The sequence below is a fragment of the Odocoileus virginianus genome, chromosome 7 (genome assembly GCF_023699985.2).
Source record: "Odocoileus virginianus isolate 20LAN1187 ecotype Illinois chromosome 7, Ovbor_1.2, whole genome shotgun sequence".
Lineage (NCBI taxonomy): Eukaryota > Metazoa > Chordata > Mammalia > Artiodactyla > Cervidae > Odocoileus > Odocoileus virginianus.
This window is the reverse complement of record NC_069680.1, coordinates 82,942,020-82,964,721: the sequence shown is the minus strand read 5'-3', so window position 1 is coordinate 82,964,721 and position 22,702 is coordinate 82,942,020. Positions and strand designations below refer to the sequence as shown.

The 22,702-nt window shown below is 39.3% G+C and overlaps 1 protein-coding gene across 5 annotated transcripts in view; it reads right to left on the bottom strand.

Moving 5' to 3' along the window:
* PCNX2 (pecanex 2) overlaps positions 1 to 22,702 on the bottom strand; it is a 296,271-nt gene that overhangs the window by 271,328 nt on the left and 2,241 nt on the right. For 3 of the 5 annotated variants that reach the window (XM_070471076.1, XM_070471078.1, XM_070471080.1), the window contains exons 2-3: positions 1,197 to 1,402; positions 14 to 131 (exon numbers count right to left, since the gene is read on the bottom strand). In XM_070471076.1, the coding sequence (XP_070327177.1) occupies positions 14 to 131; positions 1,197 to 1,402 (324 nt within the window). The remainder of the gene's footprint in view (positions 1 to 13; positions 132 to 1,196; positions 1,403 to 22,702) is intronic. The other 2 variants (XM_070471079.1, XM_070471077.1) reach the window with 2 other exon arrangements.

Genomic DNA, 22,702 nt, shown 5'->3' with positions numbered 1-22,702 from the left:
ACAGACCACTAACCAGGAGCCCAGAGGGGCGACGGGAGCTTACGCTCTGTCCTCCGGCGCGGCCGCGGAGAGGTGGTGTGCGGAGGGTTCGCTCGGCTTCTTCTTTGCGGCTGCCAGTCTGCCCATTGCTGCTAACCCAGCGTGAGAAACACAGGGGTAGTGATGTTATAAAACTGAAGTACGGCTCTTTTTGGCATTAGTCCTGAACAACTGTTCTCCTTGTTTCCACTTTGTCAGATTCACGACAGACACAACTGAATAGTACTTGGCCATAAAAAAGAATAAAGCAATGCCATTTGGAGCAACATGGGCAGACCTAAAGATTATCACACTAAGGTAAGTAAGTGAGAAAGACAAATACCATAAGACATCACTTACATGTGGAATCTAACATATGACACAAATGAATTTATTTACTAAACAGAAACAGACTCACAGACACAGAAAACAAACTTATAGTGATCAAAGGGGAAAAGGAGAGGGATGAATAAATAAGGAATTTGAGATTAACGTATACACACTACCATATATAAAATAAATAAACAAGATCCTACTGTATAACATGAGGAACTCAACTTGATCTTTTGTAATAACCTATATGGGAAAAGAATCTGAAAAAGAATCCCTTTGCTATACACCTGAAACTAATATAACACTGTAAATCAACTATACGTCCATAAATCCATATACAAACAAAAAGGAAAAATCATGGCATACAAACTTTACTTTTAAAAGCTAAAAACATTACTTTAAAATAAGACATGCTCTCTTAAAGAACTATCAGAAATAAGACCAAGAATAGTGACGAATGCCCACATGAGAATTATCTTTACTATTTTAGTTCTACACAATGTATTACTTTTAAATTAACAAACACAAATTTCCTGAAAATACTCGCGTGTGCTAAGCATTTAAATGATGAGATAGAAAGACTAAAGAAAAATATTTTGTTATGCTAAGTCTAATGCAAATGAATTTCAGAGCATGATATAAGGTCACATTAAACAGTCAATTAAACCATCTAGATCGTCAACATTTTTTATGCCTAAGTGTATATGTAAATAGAAGAAAAATGTACATATTTGTGCCTGACTCTCCTGGCATATTTTCATAAACAACAAATAAATGAGCAAAATAATTTTAATCAAGATTAAAACATTTAAATTATAAACTGATGCATTAATTAGAAATGTTACCTTGGATTTCTGTGATTAGCTATATGGTCACCGTTGGCCTCTTTGTCTTTACTTGGCTTTTCTTTCTTTCCAGAGGGTCTTCGCTGGATCACTTCTCCTTTATCAAACATGAGGTGTAAACGATAACTGACCAATTTGATTATTGTGAAGAATATGGTCACTGAACTGCAGTAAAAAAATACAGTGATGGCATCTGGAGGAAAAGCCTAGAGAAGAGAAAAGAAAGGGAAAAAAATTATTTGCTTGTAGGATTATCTTTTATCTTATAGATGAAAATATTTTTTAAGTATTTATTAAGCATAAATTGGGCAAGGTTTCAAATTTTATTAGCTTTGTAACTTTTCCTTTTCTTAATACCCAAGGAGAAAGAGCTATTACCTTTTTATCTTTTTAAAAAGTCTGTCTTATTTCTCAGATTCTGCCACTAGCTGCAATGACCAAGATTTGATTTGCAGACAGGAACCTCACAGAATGAAAGATACAGTATAGCAAGACTCTCCACTCCTACTAGCTCTTTTCTATAGTCAGATCTGGTCTTCTTGTGCACATGGTCTTCAAGGCCAGAGAAAGGCCTTTGAGATGCTGTTTGCTTCAACAAAACACAAACACCCTTGCAGAGAACAGAGGAAAGGAGAAAGAAATTAAAAAAAAAAAAAAAAACTGATTTCCCATTGGGTTAATATCATCAAGCCATGGATTTTTCTAGTGGCGTGATGTAGACAAGGGCTCTATGAGAGTGTACTGTTTCTAAAACACTGAAGGATAATCCCTCTCCTGGGCATATTATCCAGAGAAGAATATGATCCAAAAGGAAACATGCACCCCAATATTCACGGCAGCACTGTTTACGACAGCCAAGACATGGAAGCAATCTAAATGTCCATCAACAGATGAATGAATAAAGAAGATGTGCTACATACATGTATACAATGGAATATTATTTAGTCATTAAAAAGGATGAAATAATGCCAGCTGCAGTAACTTAGATGGACCTAGAGACTGTCATACTTAGTGAAGTCAGTCAAAGAGAAATATCATATGATATCCCTTATATGAGGAATCTAGAAAAGAAATGATACAAATAAACTTATTTACAAACAGACTCACAGACTTACAGAATGGATTTATGGTTACTAGAAGGGGAGGGATAGTTAGGGAGTTTGGGATCAACATGTACACACTGCTAAATTTAAGATGGATAACCAACAAGAACCTACTGTAGCGCACAGAACTGTTATGCAGCAGCCTGGATGGGAGATGAGTTTGGGGAGAATGGATACATGTACATTTATGGCTGAGTCATTCTGCTGTGCACCTAAAACTATAACATTGTTATTGGCTATACTCCAATATAAAATAGAAAGTTCAAAAAAACAAAAGGCAGAGGGATATTTCCATCAGTAACAAAGGATCTTTACATGGAGATAACGGTGAGGCTCAGTTTGACTCTGTCCAATCCCTCCAAGAAACAAGTATTAATAGAATCACTGAGATCCATTTAATTCTCCCCTCACATTTCTTCCTATTTCTCTCACAGACCATGAACCATGATGGGTTTTCCAGTCCTTCCTAAATGAAATTCATATCTTCTGGGATAGAAATGAATCCCTGAGTGTCTCAAGATGATACTAAGTACAGCCTCAATAGGGTGAGACCTTTTTCATCAATGCACCTCCCAGAAGGACCTCAGAAAGACAGCGATGAGTCCAGTCTGTGCTGTAACATGGAACACAGCTAGGCATGGAGACCACATTGCCTGGCCACCTTCTGATCCCACACAGCCTCTGTACAACTTGTCCTGGTCTTATCTGATAGTTTACCATCTAGGTAACACCATTTCTAAACAGAATAATAATGGGTTATCACTTGGATGTGTCCAACTCTTTACAACCTCATGGACTATACAGTCCATAGAATTCTCCAGGTCAGAATACTGGAGTGGGTAGCCTTTCCCTCCCTGGATTGAACCCAGGTCTCCCGCATTGCAGGTGATTCTTTACTAGCTGAGCCATAAGTGAAGCCCGAATAGACTAGACAAACCAAAAGAACAACCAAGAAAGATCGCCAACAGGAAAAGTCAAAGTGACAAATCTTCTTCACCACTGACTTGTTTTTATCTCATGGGGAAAAAAGTCCACAAATAAATATAAGCTCATAAATAAATAAATGAAAGAATGATTAAATAAGATAATATTAGACAGATAATATATAAAGTCAGTTTCCCTTCCTGAAAGCAGACAAGTGTCACATTTACACATGTATCTCCTCATGAGAAGTTGTGAAGAACCTCAAGGAATGTATAGATAAATTAGGAAGAGAGATAAAGAGGTCATTAACAGCCTTCATCACCTTTTTTAACCTGTCTGTATATTTCAGGTCTAAAATATATTTTTTAAATAGGCTAAAAGAAAAGAGGAGAGTGAAAAATTTGGCTTAAAGCTCAACATTCAGAAAACTGAGATCATGGCATCTGGTCCCATCACTTCATGGGAAACAGATGGGGAACCAGTGGAAACAGTGGCTGAATTTATTTTTGAGGGCTCCAAAATCACTGCAGATGGTGATTGCAGCCATGAAATGAAAAGACACTTACTCCTTGGAAGGAAAGTTATGACCAACCTAGATAGCATATTAAAAAGCAGAGACATTACTTTGCCAACAAAGGTCCATCTAGTCAAGGCTATGGTTTTTCCAGTGGTCATGTATGGATATGAGAGCTGGACTGTGAAGAAAGCTGAGCACCGAAGAATTGATGCTTTTGAACTATGATGTTGGAGAAGACTCTTGAGAGTCTCTTGGACTGCAAGGAGATCCAACCAGTCCATCCTCAAGGAGATCAGTCCTGGGTGTTCACTGGAAGGACTGATGCTGAAGCTGAAACTCCAATACTTTGGCCACCTGATGTGAGGAGCTGACTCATTGGAAAAGACCCTGATGCTGGGAGGGATTGGGGGCGGGAGGAGAAGGGGACGACAGAGGATGAGATGGCTGGATGGCATCACTGACTCGATGGACATGAGTTTCAGTAAACTCTGGGAGTTGGTGATGAACAGGGAGGCCTGGCGTGCTGTGATTCATGGGGTCACAAAGAGATGGACATGACTGAGCGACTGAACTGAACTAAACTTAAAAGAAAAGAATGAAATAATGCCATTTGCAACAACATGGATGGACCTAGAGATTATCACTTTAAGTGGAGTAAGTCAGAAAGACAAAGACAAATATCATATATCACTTATGTGTGGAACCTAAAATAGGACACAAATGAACCTACCTATGAAACAGAAACAGACTCAGAGACATGGAGAACAGACTTGTGACTGCCAAGAGGGGTTGGGTGCGAGGAGGGATGGGTTGGGTACCAGAAGTGGGAGGGTGGAGAGAGGGAAAATTAAAAGAAAGTGGTCAAAACTTATAACAATAATAAGTACTAAGGATGCAGTGTACATGATGACTATAATTAACATTGCTGTATGATATATAAGAAAGTTGTTAAGAGAGCAGGTCCTAAGAGTTCTCATCACAAGAATTCTGTTCTTCTCTTTCTATTGAATCCATTGTATATATGAGATGCTTAATGTTAACTAAGCCTATGTTTTGCTATGATAATCATTTCACAATATATGTAAATCAAACCACTAGGATGTATATCTTAAACATTGAGTGTCAATTATTATTCAGTAAAAGTGGGAGGAAAAGAAGGAAGATTTTTTTAAAGTTTTTAATAAAGAGTAAATCCCAGCAGGGCTTCCCTGGTGGCTCAGTGGTAAAGAATCCACCAGACAATGCAGGAGGTGCAGGTTCGATCCCTAGTCCAGGAAGATCCCACATGCCTCAGAGCAGCTAAGCCTGTGACCACAGCCACGGAGTCTGTGCTCTCGAGCCTGGGAACCACAATTACTGAGCGCACACACGCTAGAGCCTATGCTCTGCAACAAGGGAAGCCATCACAATGAGAAGCCTGAGCACCACATCTAGAGAGCAGCTCCCGCTCAACACAGCTAGAAAAAGACCACACGGCACCAAAGACCCGGAGCAGCCATAAATAAATAAAATTTTTAAAAATAAATAAATCCCAGCAAACGTCCTTGAGAACAGATCAGCAAACTGCCATATACAAATTACATTCAAAAACTGTTTGAACTATAATGTAACTTGGGTTTCATAGTATTCCAGTTAGTAGCGATAGCAAAGAAAGTGCTTGCAAATACACATGGACTCCCCTGGATTTCCCAGCCTCCCTTGCAGTCTGGTGGGGGCCACTTTTGAACAATGGACTATGAGCAGAAGTGGTCAATGTCACTTCTAAGCCTATACAATTATAAGCTTGGTGCTTCCTCCATGCCCTTCTCCTCCTTAGCTGATCATGTCAGAGGGCATGATTTCCCAGATCTATCCCCAAGATGATAGAGCCTCTTCAGCCTGTGCTCCTGGGTGGCTCTGTGGAACAAGGACCTTACAGGCCCCGGGTGGACATACAACAGAAGCGAGAAATAAACCTTTGATTCATTGAACCAGATTTGGGGTGTGGCACCTAGCATGGCTTCACCTAAATGTCAGGGTTCCATTTTATGAGGAAGCTTCCCTTCAAATCAGATTAGAGATAAAACTCTAAGATATTGGGAAAAGAAGGCTAGGGAAGAAGGATGAGAGAAAAGGTTACATATGAATACTGGGGAATTCATTTGGAAAAAAACTGACTTGCCACAATAAGAAAAGATATTAGTTTTCAGTTCATTCTTATACCTATGTGTTATAGCATAAGCTTAGTAATGTTGAAATTACGAGAAGGCAACAAGTTAGAATTTGAAGTTAACATGAGTATCAGTAACTAGTTTGCAACTCAGGTAAGAACAGTTCCTGTCTCATCCTCGATGAAGGACCACTTAGAACTTTGTCACATCACCGAGAAGCCCCTACACCACACAAGACTGTAGAGATACATATTTTACTGAAACTTCCCTTGTAGATAGTAAAGATGTCACAGCATGTGACACATGGCACATTATACATTCTCTGCTCTACTGAGTCTTTTAAAAACCTCTCCCTTCAGCAGACCCTCCAAATGGAATGAGCATCTTCTCTGTTTATTATTCAATAAAATAATAAATGACATCAATGAGATGTCCCCTTTTTATTATTAATTTTTTTATATTTATTTATGTGGCTGTGCCAGGTCTTAGTCGCAGCATGCAGGATCTTCGATCTTCCTTGTGGCATCAGGATCTTTTAACTGCAGCATGTGATCTCTTAGTTTCGGCATGTGGGATCTAGTTCCCTGACCTGGGATTAAACCCAGGCCCCCTGCATTAGTAGCTCGGAGGCTTAGTCACTGGACCACCAGGGAAGTTTTCAAATGTTCCCTTTTTGTGCTATATAAATAAGCTTTGCTCAGGTTCCCCCAATTCTACATTCCCAGGGAGATCACTGAAAATTACTTTCACAGCCATTTTACTGCTGATCTTATTATGCTCAATCAACAAAAATCTCCAACTTCTAGAATTTTCTCTCCTATAAATGTACATGCAGGGAAAGGAGGGGGGTTCAGGAAGGACTCTGTCATGAATGAGCAGTTTTATATTCGTGCTTAATTTCAACCCCAAATCTTTCCCCCAATATAAGGTATATTCAGATTTTGAATAGAGGTTTACTTGCTCTAAGGTAAATCATATTTCTCTCTCCTTTCCATGAACTTATCATTTGAACATATCTTTACTAACAATAAGAGGCAACATTTTTTCAAAAGTATATCCTTGGCCAAAGATAAGCTATATGGCATTTTCTGATCCATTATTAGGATAGCTAGTCATATCATCATTTGACTGAGCTTTTTTCTGACAAAATTCATGGAAAATAATGTTACAAACTAAGCATTATGAATACAATAATTTGCATTTCTTGCTAAACTGGGCTTCTTGGGATTTAGCATTCCCTAGAAGCACCTGTCATGTGTATACCCCAATGGTTCATAGCTCTCCCCGTGGGACCCACCTCTGTTCCTTCTGCTTGTAGCTCTGGTTCTTTCACAGTCACTATCTTTTTTTAATATTTATCCTTACTTCCCTGGTGGTTCAGATGGGAAAGCGTCTACCCACAATGCAGGAGACCTGGGTTCAATCCCTGGGTCAGGAAGCTCCCCTGGAGAAGGAAATGGCAACCCACTCCAGTACTCTTGCCTGGAAAATCCCATGGATGGAGGAGCCTGGTAGGCTACAGTCCATGGGGTTGCAAAGAGTCGGACACGACTGAGCAACTTCACTTCACTTATTGTGGCAAAGTACATACGACAAGATTTACCATCTTAACCATTTCAAAATGCACAGTTCAGGGGCATTAAGTCTACTCGTAGTGTTGTGCACCCATCACCACCATCCATCCAGAGAGTCTTTTCATCTTCCCAAACTCATGAACTGAGCTTTCCTTGGGAGCTGACAAAGCCAAGTTCAGGGAGAAGTCTCGAGAAGTCGCTGACTCACGGCGAGGAGTCAGGCTCCCACACTAGCTGCTTGGTGAGTGCTCCTGAGATGACAAGTGTGGGCCTTGTGAGGGAGAGAGGATCCTGCAGCAGTGACATCACATGAGACCAGCACCGTGAGAGGCACTGGATGATGGAAAGGGGACCAATGGCCCCAATCTCCTGAGTCAGAGCAAGAAAAGGGCTTAGAGAATTAGGCCTGGTGGTGGGCATAAGGGTGCACTTCTGTGCAAAATGGGAGTGGAGATTTCGAAGAAGGGAAGATTTTCTGATAACCAAGGGATATGAGTAGGACTATATGCCTCTTTCTTGGCATCAACCTGCTTCTCCAGTTTCTCACAGATGGAGACACTGAGGCCCTCCATGCATCCCTTTCTTAGGCTAACCACAGACTGGTCGCTGACCTGGGGGCAAGTCTTTCTGCTGACATACCAGCCACTGTTGGTGGGACAGCTGAGTCTTTCTGGCATCCAGTACAGTTTCTATATGACAGCATCAATGTCTTGTCTTCCTATAGGACACACCCTACTCCTAAATGCACACCATTATATTACGACCCATGGATGCTCAAACTGAGCCATCTTTGGCCAGCATCTACAAGTTTAATCCCAAAGCCTTTCAACATGACCATAGTATTTTTCAACAGTTTCTCTGACTTCAGGCTCCTCTTGTATGTTTTCTGGCCCAAACCTAGAATGGGCCATTTCTCCAAAGAATCCTACTATCTTTAAGAAGGAAATGGTACTTAAAGACCAGAATCTGACTGTGCGATTTGTGCATCCTTGTGGCATTATCATTGGTTCTAGCTGCTTTCTTGTTCAGTTGCTAAGTCATGTTTTGTGGCTCAGTTGCTTTGCGACCCCATGAACTGCAGCACTCCAGACTACCCTGTTCTTCACTATCTCCTGGAGTTTGCTCAGAGTCATGTCCACTGAGTGATGTCATCCAACCATCTCATCCTCTGTCACTCCTTTCTCCTCTTGGCCTCAATCTAAATAGAGCTAAAATACGTATTTTTTAGTAAAAAGTAAATCATGATTTCAGATGGGTATTTCCAATTCAAATGGTAGACTACAAGGTTCTAAGTAACTTCTGTGATTTCATTTGTACCTGTTTCCTCTTATTGCTGAACTCTTGATTACTAATCATAGTTTCTTATTGTCATCATCAATCTATAATAATTTCAAAATAATAATATAAAATATTTTTGATGACAAATAAGATAACCAAATGCAATTTAAGATGTTTTTGGTGTTTTTATCTTTAGGTTATATTCCAGTAAGCCTAGAAACTCCGTGTTTAAAGTCATTTGAAATAGTCTTTGCTTGAGTATGCCACCAAACTATCAAATAAGATTCATTCCTTTTTGCCAGCTCTGTTGATATCCTCCAGTCTATTTCCTTTACTTTTCTATTAGCTTTTTCTTAATTTATCCTTTTATTGTGTCTTCTTAAAAAAAAAAAGGTAAATGCTTTCTATTTCCTTCCTAATTTTTAGCCTAATTTTAACTTCTCTTCTTTTTCTACTTAATAATAGATTCTAGAGATCACTCTACAGCAGTCTACTACCCCATTCCCTTTTTCACGACTGCATAGTAGTCTACTTTGGAAGTACCATATATAATTCATTAACCCATTCCCTATCAATTGACACCTATTTCAAGTCTTTTATTGTAACAAATTGTGATTCATCTTATACATATATCTCTCTGAATTTCAGAGAATGGTTATTTGTTTAAAGTATATTAGGTATTACCTTTTAAATCTCTGTAACCCAGATATGCCAAAATCACATTATTTTAATATTTACTTTTCTTAGAGTATTACTAATCATTCATGTGTTTATTGAAAATATATGTATGTATAAATATTTCTCTCTCAGTTGTCTATTTTTGTCCTTTTTCAAGGTATTTACCTTTTTATTATTGATTCTTAATTATTCATTCAAAGATGGTCAGTTTCATGAGGACAAGACCAGGTCTGTCTTGTTCTACATTATTCTTTCAACACCTAGCCCTAATATGTAGCAAATAGTTGCTCAAAAATCTTGGTGAATAAATAAACATTTATGATAGTTATGCATGTCTACATGTTGTAATTTTTCTCCATTTAATAATTTTACAACCTTAGAGAAGCTACTCAGTTCAGTTCAGTTCAGTCATTCAGTCGTGTCCAACTCTTTTTGACCCCATGAACCACAGCACGCCAGGCCTCCCTGTTCATCACCAACTCCCAGAGTCTGCCCCAACCCATGTCCATTGAGTCAGTGATGCCATCCAACCATCTCATCCTCTGTCGTCCCCTTCTCCTCCTGCCCTCAATCTTTCCCAGCATCAGGGTCTTTTCAAATGAATCAGCTCTTCGCATCAGATGGCCAAAGTATTGGAGTTTCAGCTACAGCATCAGTCCTTCCAATGAACACACAGGACTGATCTCCTTTAAGATGTACTGGTTGGATCTCCTTGCAGTCCAAGGGACTCTCGAGAGTCGTCTCCAACACCACAGTTCAAAAGCATCAATTCTTCTGTACTCAGCTTTCTTTATAATCCAGCTCTCACATCCATACATGACCACTGGAAAAACCATAGCTTTGACTAGACAGACCTTTGTTGGCAAAGTAATGTCTCTGCTTTTTAATATGCTGTCTATGTTAGTCATAACTTTCCTTCCAAGGAGTAAGCATCTTTTAATTTCATGGTTGCAATCACCACCTGCAGTGATTTTGGAGCCCCAGAAAAATAAAGTCAGCCACTGTTTCCACTGTTTCCCCATCTACTTTCCATGAAGTGATGGGACCGGATGCCATGATCTTAGTTTTCTGAATGTTGAGCTTTAAGCCAACTTTTTCACTCTCCTCTTTCACATTCATCAAGAGGCTGTTTAGTTCTTCTTCACTTTCTGCCATAAGGGTGGTGTCATCTGCATATTTAAGGTTATTGATATTTCTCCTGGCAATCTATTGAGCCCTCATAAATATCTATTTCTGCTGTGAAATGGGAATAATAGCTCCTAACAAGATTGTTAACTATTGTACTAATGTATTTTCTGGTACTTAATAAGTACCCAAATGCTTGTGTCACTTATCATCATCACCATTATCATCATCGATGCATCATTCATCAATGCCATGGAATAATAAATTCAGATACAGCGTTTTGAAGTGAGTAAAGAGCTACAGAGCAAATGTTTTTATTGCTTGCCTAGACAGTGAGAAATGTTAATATATAATAAGAAAAAAATAATTATGAAATAAGCCCAACAGTTGTTTTCTTGGTAAAATATTTGTTTCAGGGATGTTTCTTATTTTCCAATTGTTATTCTTCCCTGATTAAGTATTGCATTGTAATCTTTTTTTTCTTTTAAACTTTTACATTTATACTGGAGTATATAGCCTATTAACAATGTTGTGATAGTTTCAGATGGACTGCAAAGGGACTCAGTCATACATATACATGTATCCATTCTCCCTCAAACTCCCCTCCCATCCAGGCTGCCACATGCAAAGTTCCCTATACAATAGGATCTTGTTGGTTATCCATTTTAAATATAGGAGTGTGTACATGTTTATCCCAAACTCCCTAACTATCCCTTCCCCCATCCTTATCATATGACATTCCTCATGTTGAATCTAAAAAGAAATTATACAAATGAACTTATTTACAAAGCAGAAACAGACTCACAGACTTCAAGTTGTAGTCTTTAAAGGAAGAATAGTTTATCAAAAGACTAGGAAAACCAGTAGGAAATAAGTATTAGCTCTCTTCATTTTCTTTTAAGATGATAAAGATTTAGAAAAAGGAATTAAACATACATATAACCCAATATAAAAAATTCCCAATGTCCCTCACAGTCCCAACATTTCTATATTTGTTTTTTGTATTTAAGATCAGCCAAAATCAATAAATGAGGTAAAATCAGTCAATGGTCTTTTCATTTTAAACCCAAGCTGCTATGATGGGGAAAAGATTGTATTTATTACATAAATGACATAAATATTCTCTTTTATTGCAATCTAAGTAGTAAAACAAAGGCTGTCACAGGAACAACAGCATAATTTGAACTTTAAGGCAATTCATACTAGGAGGAACACCTTGGTTTTCAAGCTCCATTTTTAATGATCTGGATCCAGGCCACCACATTGCAGTAGGTATACTGAAATGCAACTGACCACAGACACTCTTCCAAAACTGTGAATTCCCATATGAGTTAGATTTCATTAATGGGAAGAGCGATTTGATTATCCACTGTGTATGAAGCAGCACTCTGGGGATCACGGGGGAATTCAAATCACATCCTCATCCTCAAGATTCCTCCAAACTTGGAGGAAGGACAGGTCTCCCCTGACTCCACATCCCTCTCTAGATATTGCACTGCACTGTTTCTCACTCCCAGCATGAAAGCATGGTCTTTTCCACCTGTCTTCACTTCTTCACCTCCCATTGCTTCTTAAACCCACAGCAATCAGACTGCTACTCCACAACACTCCACTGAAAATGTTCTTGTCAGCATCTCTAAAGACAACAATTTAATCCAGTTTTCTAAGCAGCACTCAACACAGTTGCAACGTTCTCCTCGTTCTGCTTCTAAGAGGCCACACTCCTAGCCTTCCCCGTCTCACTCACACCTCCTCTTTGCTTTACACCTGAGTCTACAGCGCCTGGGGCTCTTCTCTCTTCCCACATGTTCTCACTCAGTCTTATTGATTTGGCATCAATATAATCTCTATGATTGGTGATTTTCCAATCCATATCTCTAGCTTAGATTGCTTTTCTAAGCTCCCCTCACCTATATCCAACTACTTAGTCAAAAATTTCTCTACTTTGATATCTAACAGGAAAGTCCAAGCTAACATGTCTAAAACGAGGTGTTTGGTTTCATATCCTTTCTCACCACTGTCCTCTGCTACCTGCCATTTCCCATCTCATTCAATGGCACCCGTACACCGTTGCTCAAACCAATTAACTGGGCATCCCCCTTGATTCCTACCTTGATACTTGTTACTCCACCCCAAAAGTGAGTGCATCACTATTCTTATCAAACTAGACCACATTTATCCATCTTTACAGCCAACATTATCTCTGGGCTGGACTAGTGAAAACAGCCTCCAAACCTCCCATATCTATCTTGTTCTTTCCTGAATCTAATTTTCACTCAAGAGCCAGAGACATTTTTTGATAAAGTAAAATGGAATATTTTTTAATGTGTTTTTTAACTTGTTCTATACTTCTCAAAATTATTAAATCAACAAGGATGGAGGAAAAAGAAAAGAATTAAATAATCACAGATGATCTTAATCATATATCAAATTGATAGCATAATCATAAAAACAAATCAAAAAATAAAAATAAATAAGTAATCCTATACAAATATTGAATTACTACATTGTAAACCTGAAACTAATGTGACATTATATGTCAATTATATCTCAATAAAATTGTTTAAAGAATTAATCCAAGTAACTTTATAAAACACTACTTTCACAGCACATTATCGGTGTGTTCTTAAAGTAATAATAACAATAGTAATAATAATAAAAATCACAAAACACTCATGAACTTAACCAAAAGATTTTGTTCTGGTAGAGGTATAGGAGTGTATATATATGTATAATGGTGTATTACTCATTCATAAAATGAGTAATATAATGGCATGTATATGTATAATGGTATATTACTCACCCATAAAAAGAATGAAATTCTGCCATTTGCAATAACATAGATGAACTTAGAGTGTACTGTGTTTAGTGAAGTAAGTCAGACAAAGAAATACAAATACTGTATTATATCACCTATATGTGGAATCTAAAAAATAAACCAAATGAATGGATAGAGCAAAACAGAAACAAACTCACAGACAGACAGAACAAACCAGTGAGGAGAGGAGAAAAGGAAGGGCAATATAGGGGTATGGAACTGAGAGGCACAAGCTACTGTGTATAAAACAGATAAGCAACAAGCATATATTATGCAGCACGGGGAATTATAGCCATTATTTTGTAGTAACTTTTTTTTCTTTTTTCTTTTTTAAATACTTTGTAGTAACTTTTAATGGAATATAATCTGTAAAAATACTGAATCACTATGCTATATACCTGAAACAGAAATAAAATTATAAATCAACTATACTTCATTTAAATCTAGTTTGGAGATAAATAAAATATTTAATTTTTTTTAAATAATGATGGTAGGAATGAATTATATCCATTGAATTTAAAAAGAAACTATGAGACCACACTAATAAGCATGACAAAACTATAGGGCAGAGGGAAAGGGAAAGCCTTTCTTCACAGAAGAATACCTAATCAATAAGTAGAAAATCACTATTTTGGAGCTATCATTAAGGTAATTATTTTAGCCAAGCCTCTTTAATTTATGGTACAATCATGAATGAAAATTTTGAGGGGTGATATGTAGGGGCTTCCCTGGTAGCTCAGAAGGTAAAGAATCTGCAGGAGACCTGGATTCGATTCTCGAGTTGGGAAGATCCCCTGGAGAAGGGAATGGCAACCCACTCCAGCATTCTTGGCTGGAGAATCCCATGGACAGAGGAGCCTGGCGGGCTACAGTCCGTGGGGTTGCAAAGAGTCAGACATGACTGAGTGACTTTCACTTTGACTTTATAATAACATGTACAATCTCCAGGTTTCCTCTCCCAGATTACTTGTTAAATACAAGGGGAAACTGGGGGGGGGGGGGTACCTTTACAACAGAGAAATCTGACCAACACCATCTTTACCAATGACCAAACTTAACAGCACTAACAATGGGGGAAATGACATTGGGTGGCTTTGATATGATCAGGACGAGACACATCACTTAGTATTCATTCCAAAAAATGCATAATCACATATCTAATCTCAAGGATGCAATAAAAAAGGATCAAAATTGTGGGACATTCTGCAAAACGACTTTCACTGACACAAAAGCAAAAACAAAGAAAAATGACTTGAAAAACATGTTCTATAATAAAGGACAGAGACATCACAACTAAAAACAATGTGCAATCCTTGATTGAAACTCAGATCCAGAAAAATAAAACCAAAAGCCCAGCTGGGCAAGACACTATTGGCATAACTAGTGAAATTTGCATGAGAACTATATATTTGACAAAGCATTGTATCAATGTTTATGAGTGTGACAATTATGTGAGAGAATGTTTTTTTCCTTAAGAGATACCTGACGAAGTTTCTAGAGGGAAGTGTCTTGATGTCTGTAATTTATTCTCAAATGATTCAGCAAATTTTAAACTGTATAACAATGAGAGTGATGAAGTAAACGTGGCAAAACATTGAGAACTGGTGACTCAAAATGAAGGGTAAATAATATTCAAATTCATTGTGCTACATCTGTAACTTTTCTGCAGATGAGGGGTTTTTCAAAAATAAAAACTGGAGGATAAAAAATAATATCCTACCTCAAAGTTGACTAAAAAATAACTCATCACTGTATCTCACCATGCTGAGGAAAAATCCCCACACTCCTCATGGTCTATCTTGGTTTGATTAGCATTTAATCACTCAACAGACTCCAGATTAGAAATTCTTTCCTTTGCAAAGCCCTTTTACACACCAAAGCCAGGAAGAGGGTTTCCATCTTTACTGTAAAGCATCTTGCACTTCCCTTGAAATAAGTTATCACTGTGTTATTTCTATCTGTTTATCTTTACCTGTTAACAAGGAGAGATACCAATCTATCATTAGCCTGTTGTTTCCCCAATATCCAACTGAACACTTGGCACTTTGATGTAGTAGACACAGGTCCAACATATAGGTCCAGTTCTTTTCTGGACACACAGTAGGACTGTACTTTCCACTGCCCTTGGAGCACAGGAAAGTCCTGATGAGGAAAAGTCTGAGTGCAATGGGCATGTAGCCTGGAAATCTACATGCCTGTGATAAGCGGGACCCCCTGCTAACCATGCTGTCCATTCCCAACTAACCGTGTTGGACATACATACGAATTTTTTTTAAAAAGGTAAAACCAAGGTGATTTTGAGGTTATTACATCAGCACAAATTAGCATGTCCTGACTTATATACATTTCAAATACTGAAAGAAACAATTCAAATAGACAATGTTAAACATCATCTGAAAAACTTAAAATAATCTTCATAGTTTAAGTCTCTCAGTCATGCCTGATTCTTTGCAACCCCATGGACTGTAATCTGCCAGGCTCTTTTGTCCATGGAATTCTCCAACCAAGAATCCTGGAATGGGTAGCCATTTCCTTCTCCAGGGGCTCTTCCCAAACCAGGGATCACACCCAGGTTTCCTGCACTGCCATCATATTCTTTACCATCTTAGCCACCAGCAAAGCTCTAGTCTTCATAGGGGGCAGGTCAAATAAATCACTCTTTACTCACACGGTGGCATACCGTGCTGACATTAAAAATAAAGAAGTAGCTCTTCATGGAATGCTCTCCAAAATAAAGTGGAAAAGGTAAAGTGGAAAGAACAAGGAGATGTAGTACAGATAAATGGCTGCACACGAATAAAACAAAATAGTGAACTGGAAGCGTTGACCGAAGAGCCAAGGTAGGATAGTTATCAGATCCCAGGACAACTTCTGGAACAAGACACATCCAGAAACTTCTAAATAGGTTATGACGATGAGCAAGATGACCCTAAACCCCTCACCCAAAGTGGGGATGTAATAGAGTCCAGCATGAGAGGACTCATGAAGATTGTCGGACGGCCCCACTGGTAATCAGTGAGCCCCGTGTTTCTCTCCCCCACAACCAAGAGGAAGGCTTTGGTGGGACCACTCAGAGACTTGTTACGGTCCTGATAATTTGGGCAGGGAGTATGATGCCTGATTCTTCCCTGAAGAACTAAAAGATGAGAGACCAGCTGGCTAGCTGCTCTGATGGAAGGATGAAGGAGAAGTTGATATGCTGGGGTTTGGTTGCGCTCCCAGTCTGTTCAGGGAGACAGTGTGTGAGTATTTGCAGAGACTGTGTGTGCAAATGACTTCAGGGTTTGCTTTAGAGGTTCAGAGGGACCCTGGACCAAAAGAAAGCTGGGGTGGACTGCCACATGCCAAAGAACTGTGGAAGGAGTAGGCAACCAGGCAGAATAGAGATACAGCAGCCCTCCTCAAGGAAACTGTGGGCAGGAGAAACCTGGCAAGAAGAACAGGGTCTCTACAGGATATGTGGGAGGACCTTGCTGGAGAGAGCCAGCTGGAAATGTGAGCCAGTCTTCAAAAGCTGACAGCCAGCTTACCACCGCACTGCTTAACAAAGAACTTCCCTACTCTTCAATGCCAAAGGCATTAGAACATCAGCCATGGTGTGAGAGAGAAAAGTGAAAAAAGACCAGGCCATCCTCATATCCCTGAAGCCTGGCATCACCATATGGAATTGGACAAGCTGAAATCCCAATCAAATCTGTGTTTTGTTACTTAAAGCAACTATAAAGCCTTGTATTATCTGTAACCTGAAGTCATGGGACTTGTACATTTTTATCTAAGAGTAGAGAAAGAACTCCCTACAGAGCAAATTAAAAGGGAGAGTAGATGACAAAGAAGACTGCTTTGGGATTAAACCTCAGAACCCCGAAGTCAAACTCAGTCACATGTGACCAAATGTCACTTGGAAGAACACACAAGAGACAGTATATGGTGGCTGCCTCTCAAAAGAGAGGCACTGGAGACAAGTGTGGGAGGGAAGGTAACTTTCCCTACACAGTCTTTTGCACATACTCAGTGGTTGGATCTCTTCATGCCAAAGTGCAAAAAATAGATCCCCTGTTGCAAAATATTCTGCACACTGGCATGAAGAGATCCAGACACTATCCATGTGCAAAGGACTACATAAGAAAAGTTAACTTGTGAAATTACCTGGATTAGAGGTGGTATGGCTGAGTGGGTACCAACTCCAACTGTTGGCTCTAATTCTGGTCAGGTCACAACTAGCCATGTATCGTGCCAACCTCTCCATGCCAGTTTCATCAACTGTAAAGTGGGAATAATGACAGTGGCCCTCTGGTTTACTGAGAGGAGGAGATGTCTTAGTTCGTGCAGAACTCCTCCAAACGTGCCAGTCTATATGGGCTCAGTGAGTGCTGGCTGTTATTATTATCTATAATAATAGCAATGTTAAAGGTGAAAAATCCATCAGAAAAAAAGAAAAATTCTGAATATCATTAAGAATTAGTCCATTTTTTGGTACAGATACACCTATTTGCAGGTCAGGAATAGAGACGTCAAGGCTGTATACTGTCACCCTGCTTATTTAACTTATATGCAGAGTACATCATGAGAAACACTGGGCTGGAGAAAGCACAAGCTGGAACCAAGATTGCTGGGAGAAATATCAATAACTTCAGATATGCAGATGACACTACCCTTATGGCAGAAAGTGAAGAAGAACTAAAGAGCCTCTTGATGAAAATGAAACAGGAGAGTGACAAAGTTGGCTTAAAACTCAACATTCAGAAAACTAAGATCATGGCATCCAGTCCCATCACTTCATGGCAAATAGATGGGGAAACAGTGGACACAGTGGCTGACTTTATTTTTCTGGGCTCCAAAATCACTGTAGATGGTGAGTGCAGCCATGAAATTAAAAGACGTTTACTCACTGCAATGTTGTAAAGTAATTAGCCTCCAACTAATAAAAATAAATGGAAAAAAAATAAATAAATAAAAGACGTTTACTCCTTGGAAGGAAAGTTATGACCAACGTAGACAGCATATTAAAAAGCAGAGACATTACTTTGTCAACAAAGGTCTGTCTAGTCAAGGCTGTGGTTTTTCCAGTGGTCATGTATGGATGTGAGAGTTGGACTATAAAGAAAGCTGAGCACAGAAGAATTGATGCTTTTGAACTGTGGTATTCAAGGAGATCCAACTAGTCCATCCTAAAGGAGATTAGTCCTGGGTATTCATCGGAAGGACTGATGTTGAAGCTGAGACTCCAATACTTTGGGCACCTGATGCGGAGAGCTGACTCATTTGAGAAGACCCTGATGCTGGGAAAGATTGAGGGCAGGAGGAGAAGGGGACGACAGAGGACGAGATGGTTGGATGGCATCACCGACTCAATGGACATGAGTTTGGGTGGACTCCGGGAGTTGGTGATGGACAGGGAGGCCTCATGCTGCAGTTCATGGAGTCGCAGAGTTGGACTCCACTGAGCAACTGAACTGAACCGAACTGAACAGACACAGATGTAGAGAACGGACTTGCAGACATGGAGATGGGGGAAGAAGAGGGTAGGACAGTTGGGAGAGTCGGACCGACACGTATACACTACCATGTGTAAGACAGAGAGCTAATGGGAAGCTGCTGTACTCTACCGGGAGCTCAGCCTGGTGCTCCGTGAGGACCTAGAGGGGTGGGATGGGGGTTGGCAGGGCGTGCAAGAGGGAGGGGATATGTGTGCACTTACAGCACTGTTGTACAGCTGAAACTAACACTATGTTGTAAAGCTATTCTTTTCCAATAAGAAATTACATTAAGCTAAAATTTTAAAAAAGAACTAGTCCATTTTTTTCTTCTGTAGGATGTAGAAAAGAGATTTAGAGTAGAAAAAAGTGACAATAAAGTTGGTTAAACTCAAAAAGGAATAGACACCAAATGGTTAAAATCAGAAAACAATAATCTCCTGATAAGTATCACCTCCCATGCAAAAGAAATCACACCAAAGGTATTAAATAAAGTATTAAACATTACAACTGGAAAAATAACAGTATGTCTATGGAGAGAGGCATCCGAATAAAACTAGTCACTAATTGGGAGAAAGGGAAGTACAGGTGGGGTTGGGGACATAATAAATTTTACCACCAGAAAATTAGTCATGAACTTGCAATACTTCAAAGAAAGAAAAGTGAGGAAGAATACTCTTTTTTGGAAAGTGTTGCGGAGGCCGACATCCTAGAACAAGGCAGGTGCTTTCTTTTTAATCACAGACACAAAAACACAACTGGCTGGCAGACATTCATGTGTCTAAATGGCAGAAGATGAGGAAAAGCAGAAGGAATTTTGCAAAAGGTGGCCAGGTCACTCAAGAAAGGCCATATAAACTTGAAAAAATTGAAGACGACTGCCCTAGGATGCCCGACATCCTAGGGACATCTCTGGCAAATGTGCTTGCACCAGGAAAGCAAGGTCCCCATGGAGCCAAGCTCTTTGTACACACAGTCCAAACAAGGATCTGGAGTGGCAAAAATTTTAAGACAATTGCAAGGGATGGCATTCGGCCCGAGTCTAGAAGGCTCAGGTCTGCACTACTTTGGAAGCCCAGGGCCCAGGGAAGAACGCCTTCAAGCATCTCTCAACCTCAAACCGATTTTGTTTCAGGCAGCTGAGGGGAGGAAGAAGGAAGTTCAGACATTCAAGTGGATTATGGGAAAGCGTAAAGCATCAAGCATCTCCATGTGAGTATAAATAGTCACCACAAGCAGAAGCACCAGATAACAAGCTTCTACAAATCAAAGAAGACTAAGTAGGAGCCACGGGATTCAACAGCAGAAAAAGCCTTTCTCATGAAGGAGGTGAATATGAGCACTAGGACTGATCAGCCTGAGAGGTACCCTCTGGGACCAGTAGTGTACCAAGCAGCCCAACAAAGTAACAACAATCAAGTGGACCAGTCAGGCCTGTCGTGTCAGGGTGCGCAGGTTGCATACTGTACAAAGGCCTCCAGCTGACAGGGTTAAATGCTGACTGAAGTCCAGCCCCGAGGTCCAGAGCCAGGGAAGGGTGTCTTTTGGGACAGACCACCTTTCCATAATTCACACAAAGGCATCTTCTATGTTAGAAGCAGGAGCGAGAAGGGGTAGCCAAAGAAATACAGAACCTAAAGAAAAATAGCTGTGGACCCAAATGGGGAGTGGTCACAGACCGTGATAGGAGAGTTACCAACTAGGGCTGGCAGTGAGACCACCCACAGACCACCCACTGCGGTCTGGGGCAACACGGCCCCTGACAAGTGACCCACTTTATTACAATCACAGCAATTAGAGACGAAGTGGGTTTTATCCAAACAAACAGTCGTCAAGTTTAAATTAGCAAGCAGAACTGGAAACAGTGCCCGCGTGCTAAGTCACCTCAGTCGTGTCCGACCCTGCGCGACCCTATGGACTGTAGCCCGCCAGCTTCCTCTGTCCATAGGATTCTCCAGGAAAGAATACTGGGGTGGGTAGCCATTCCCTCCTCCAGGGGCTGTTCCCCACCCAGAGATCAAACCCACGTCTCTTATGTCTACTGTATTGGCAGGCGGGTTCTTTACCACTAGTGTCACCTGGGAAGCCAAGTAAGTCTGGCTAAAAGACAGAAAAAAAAAAATCTGAGGAAAAATAAAGCCACAACCATAAAATAAAGAATAAAAAATATATAATGCCTTATATGAGGTCTTAAAGAATGTAAAGTTTCCACCCCTTTTTTTCTTATATTCAGGTTAACCTTACCACCTCCCAGATGCTCCGAATTTCACTTGAGGATGGGTCACTGCTTCAGGGAGTTCAAATCCTCTCTTGTGTATCAGTATATCAGGTCAGGTAACACAATGCTGTGAGAAGGCCAAAGACTTGGAGACAACAAGACCTCAGCTAAAGCTCTAAATTTTACTACCAGTTATCTAGATGGTCTTGGGCAAGTAACCTATGCCCTCTGGATCTCAGTGGCTTAATCTAAAAACAAACAAAAAAAATCCCCATTTTACAGATGAGAAAACTGAGGCCCAGAGAAGAGAAGAGACTTGCATAAGATCACACAATTGATAAGTAATAGGGCAAGGACATCTTTTGACACTAGTCTGGTGCTGCCAGAACTTATTCTGGGTCAGAATCAGGGCCAGGGTGCTCCCATTTTAAAGCTCTACATGAATCTTCAAAGAATAAATATAAGAACACATGTAAAAAATGATAAACTAAACATCTCTGATGACAAATGGATCTTTCAGCTTGTCCAAACTAAAATTAAGCTGATAATAAATCAAAGTTAAACTCTTTTCAAATGATCTAAAATGACCTTTGTTTTTAGGTATATATTTTGAGCATTTCTTGAAAATATATAGCTTACGAATGTTAATAAACAACGTATTTTCCACCTAGACCTAAATAAATGCTGGGGCTTAGAGATTAGTTTGCTTCGATAATTAATAACAAAAATTATATTTACCTATTCAAAGTCCCCATTAAATTAAAGGGTAGATTTTTCTTACAGAGCAACTGTCTTGATTAAGCACGTTTAAATAAATTGTGAAAAGCCCAGAAAAGTTCAGTTCCTTTAAATAACAGAACTTTATATATCCCTGCTGTCAGCTAGTAGCCAGGGATCTTTTCGGAAGATGTTCTCATAAGTGGAACAAACTGAGAAAGATGTTGACAATCACAGGAGCACTGAAGTGCAGAAAAATATATTTAGGCATCAAAACCCAGAGAACAGAACCCTCCACTGGGGAAGAAGGGTCTTTTGTTTCTAAACTAATTTTCAGAAACCAGAAGACCAGAGCAAGAAAAGGACTACCTGCACTTTTTTCAATAAGACAGGCTATCTTATTCTTATTTTAAAAAACAGCAATGTAATGAATGCACTCACATTAAATTATTCTATAATGATTAAAAGCACAATGGCAAAAGATATAAAAATTTCAGTATAACTGGTTTGATCCAGAAAACCCGATACAAAAGTATTCGCAGTATCACTTTTTTGATTTCTAAACTCTTGAGATTTAGCCAAAAATTACTTTGAAATATCATTAAAGGGAAACTTAGCTACAAACAATTTCCTATTCACAAATAGAAAGTAGAAATCAAGCTACTCAATGAAGCATAATTAGGTAGAAATTAAGGGTTCTGATCATACACATACATCAAATTTTAAAAGGAGTTATGCAAAAAGGAGCCCATATTCATTTTTTAAAAATCTGCAGGAATTATATTAAACATTAATTTGGTTGTTGCTGAGGAGTGGGATTAGAAGTGAAGTATGTATTGCTTTCATTATCAGGAAATACTCAGAATGTGCTGTAAGATAGACAACCTAATACTGACTGGAACAGAAGGGCAAGAAGGTTGACTTTATTTC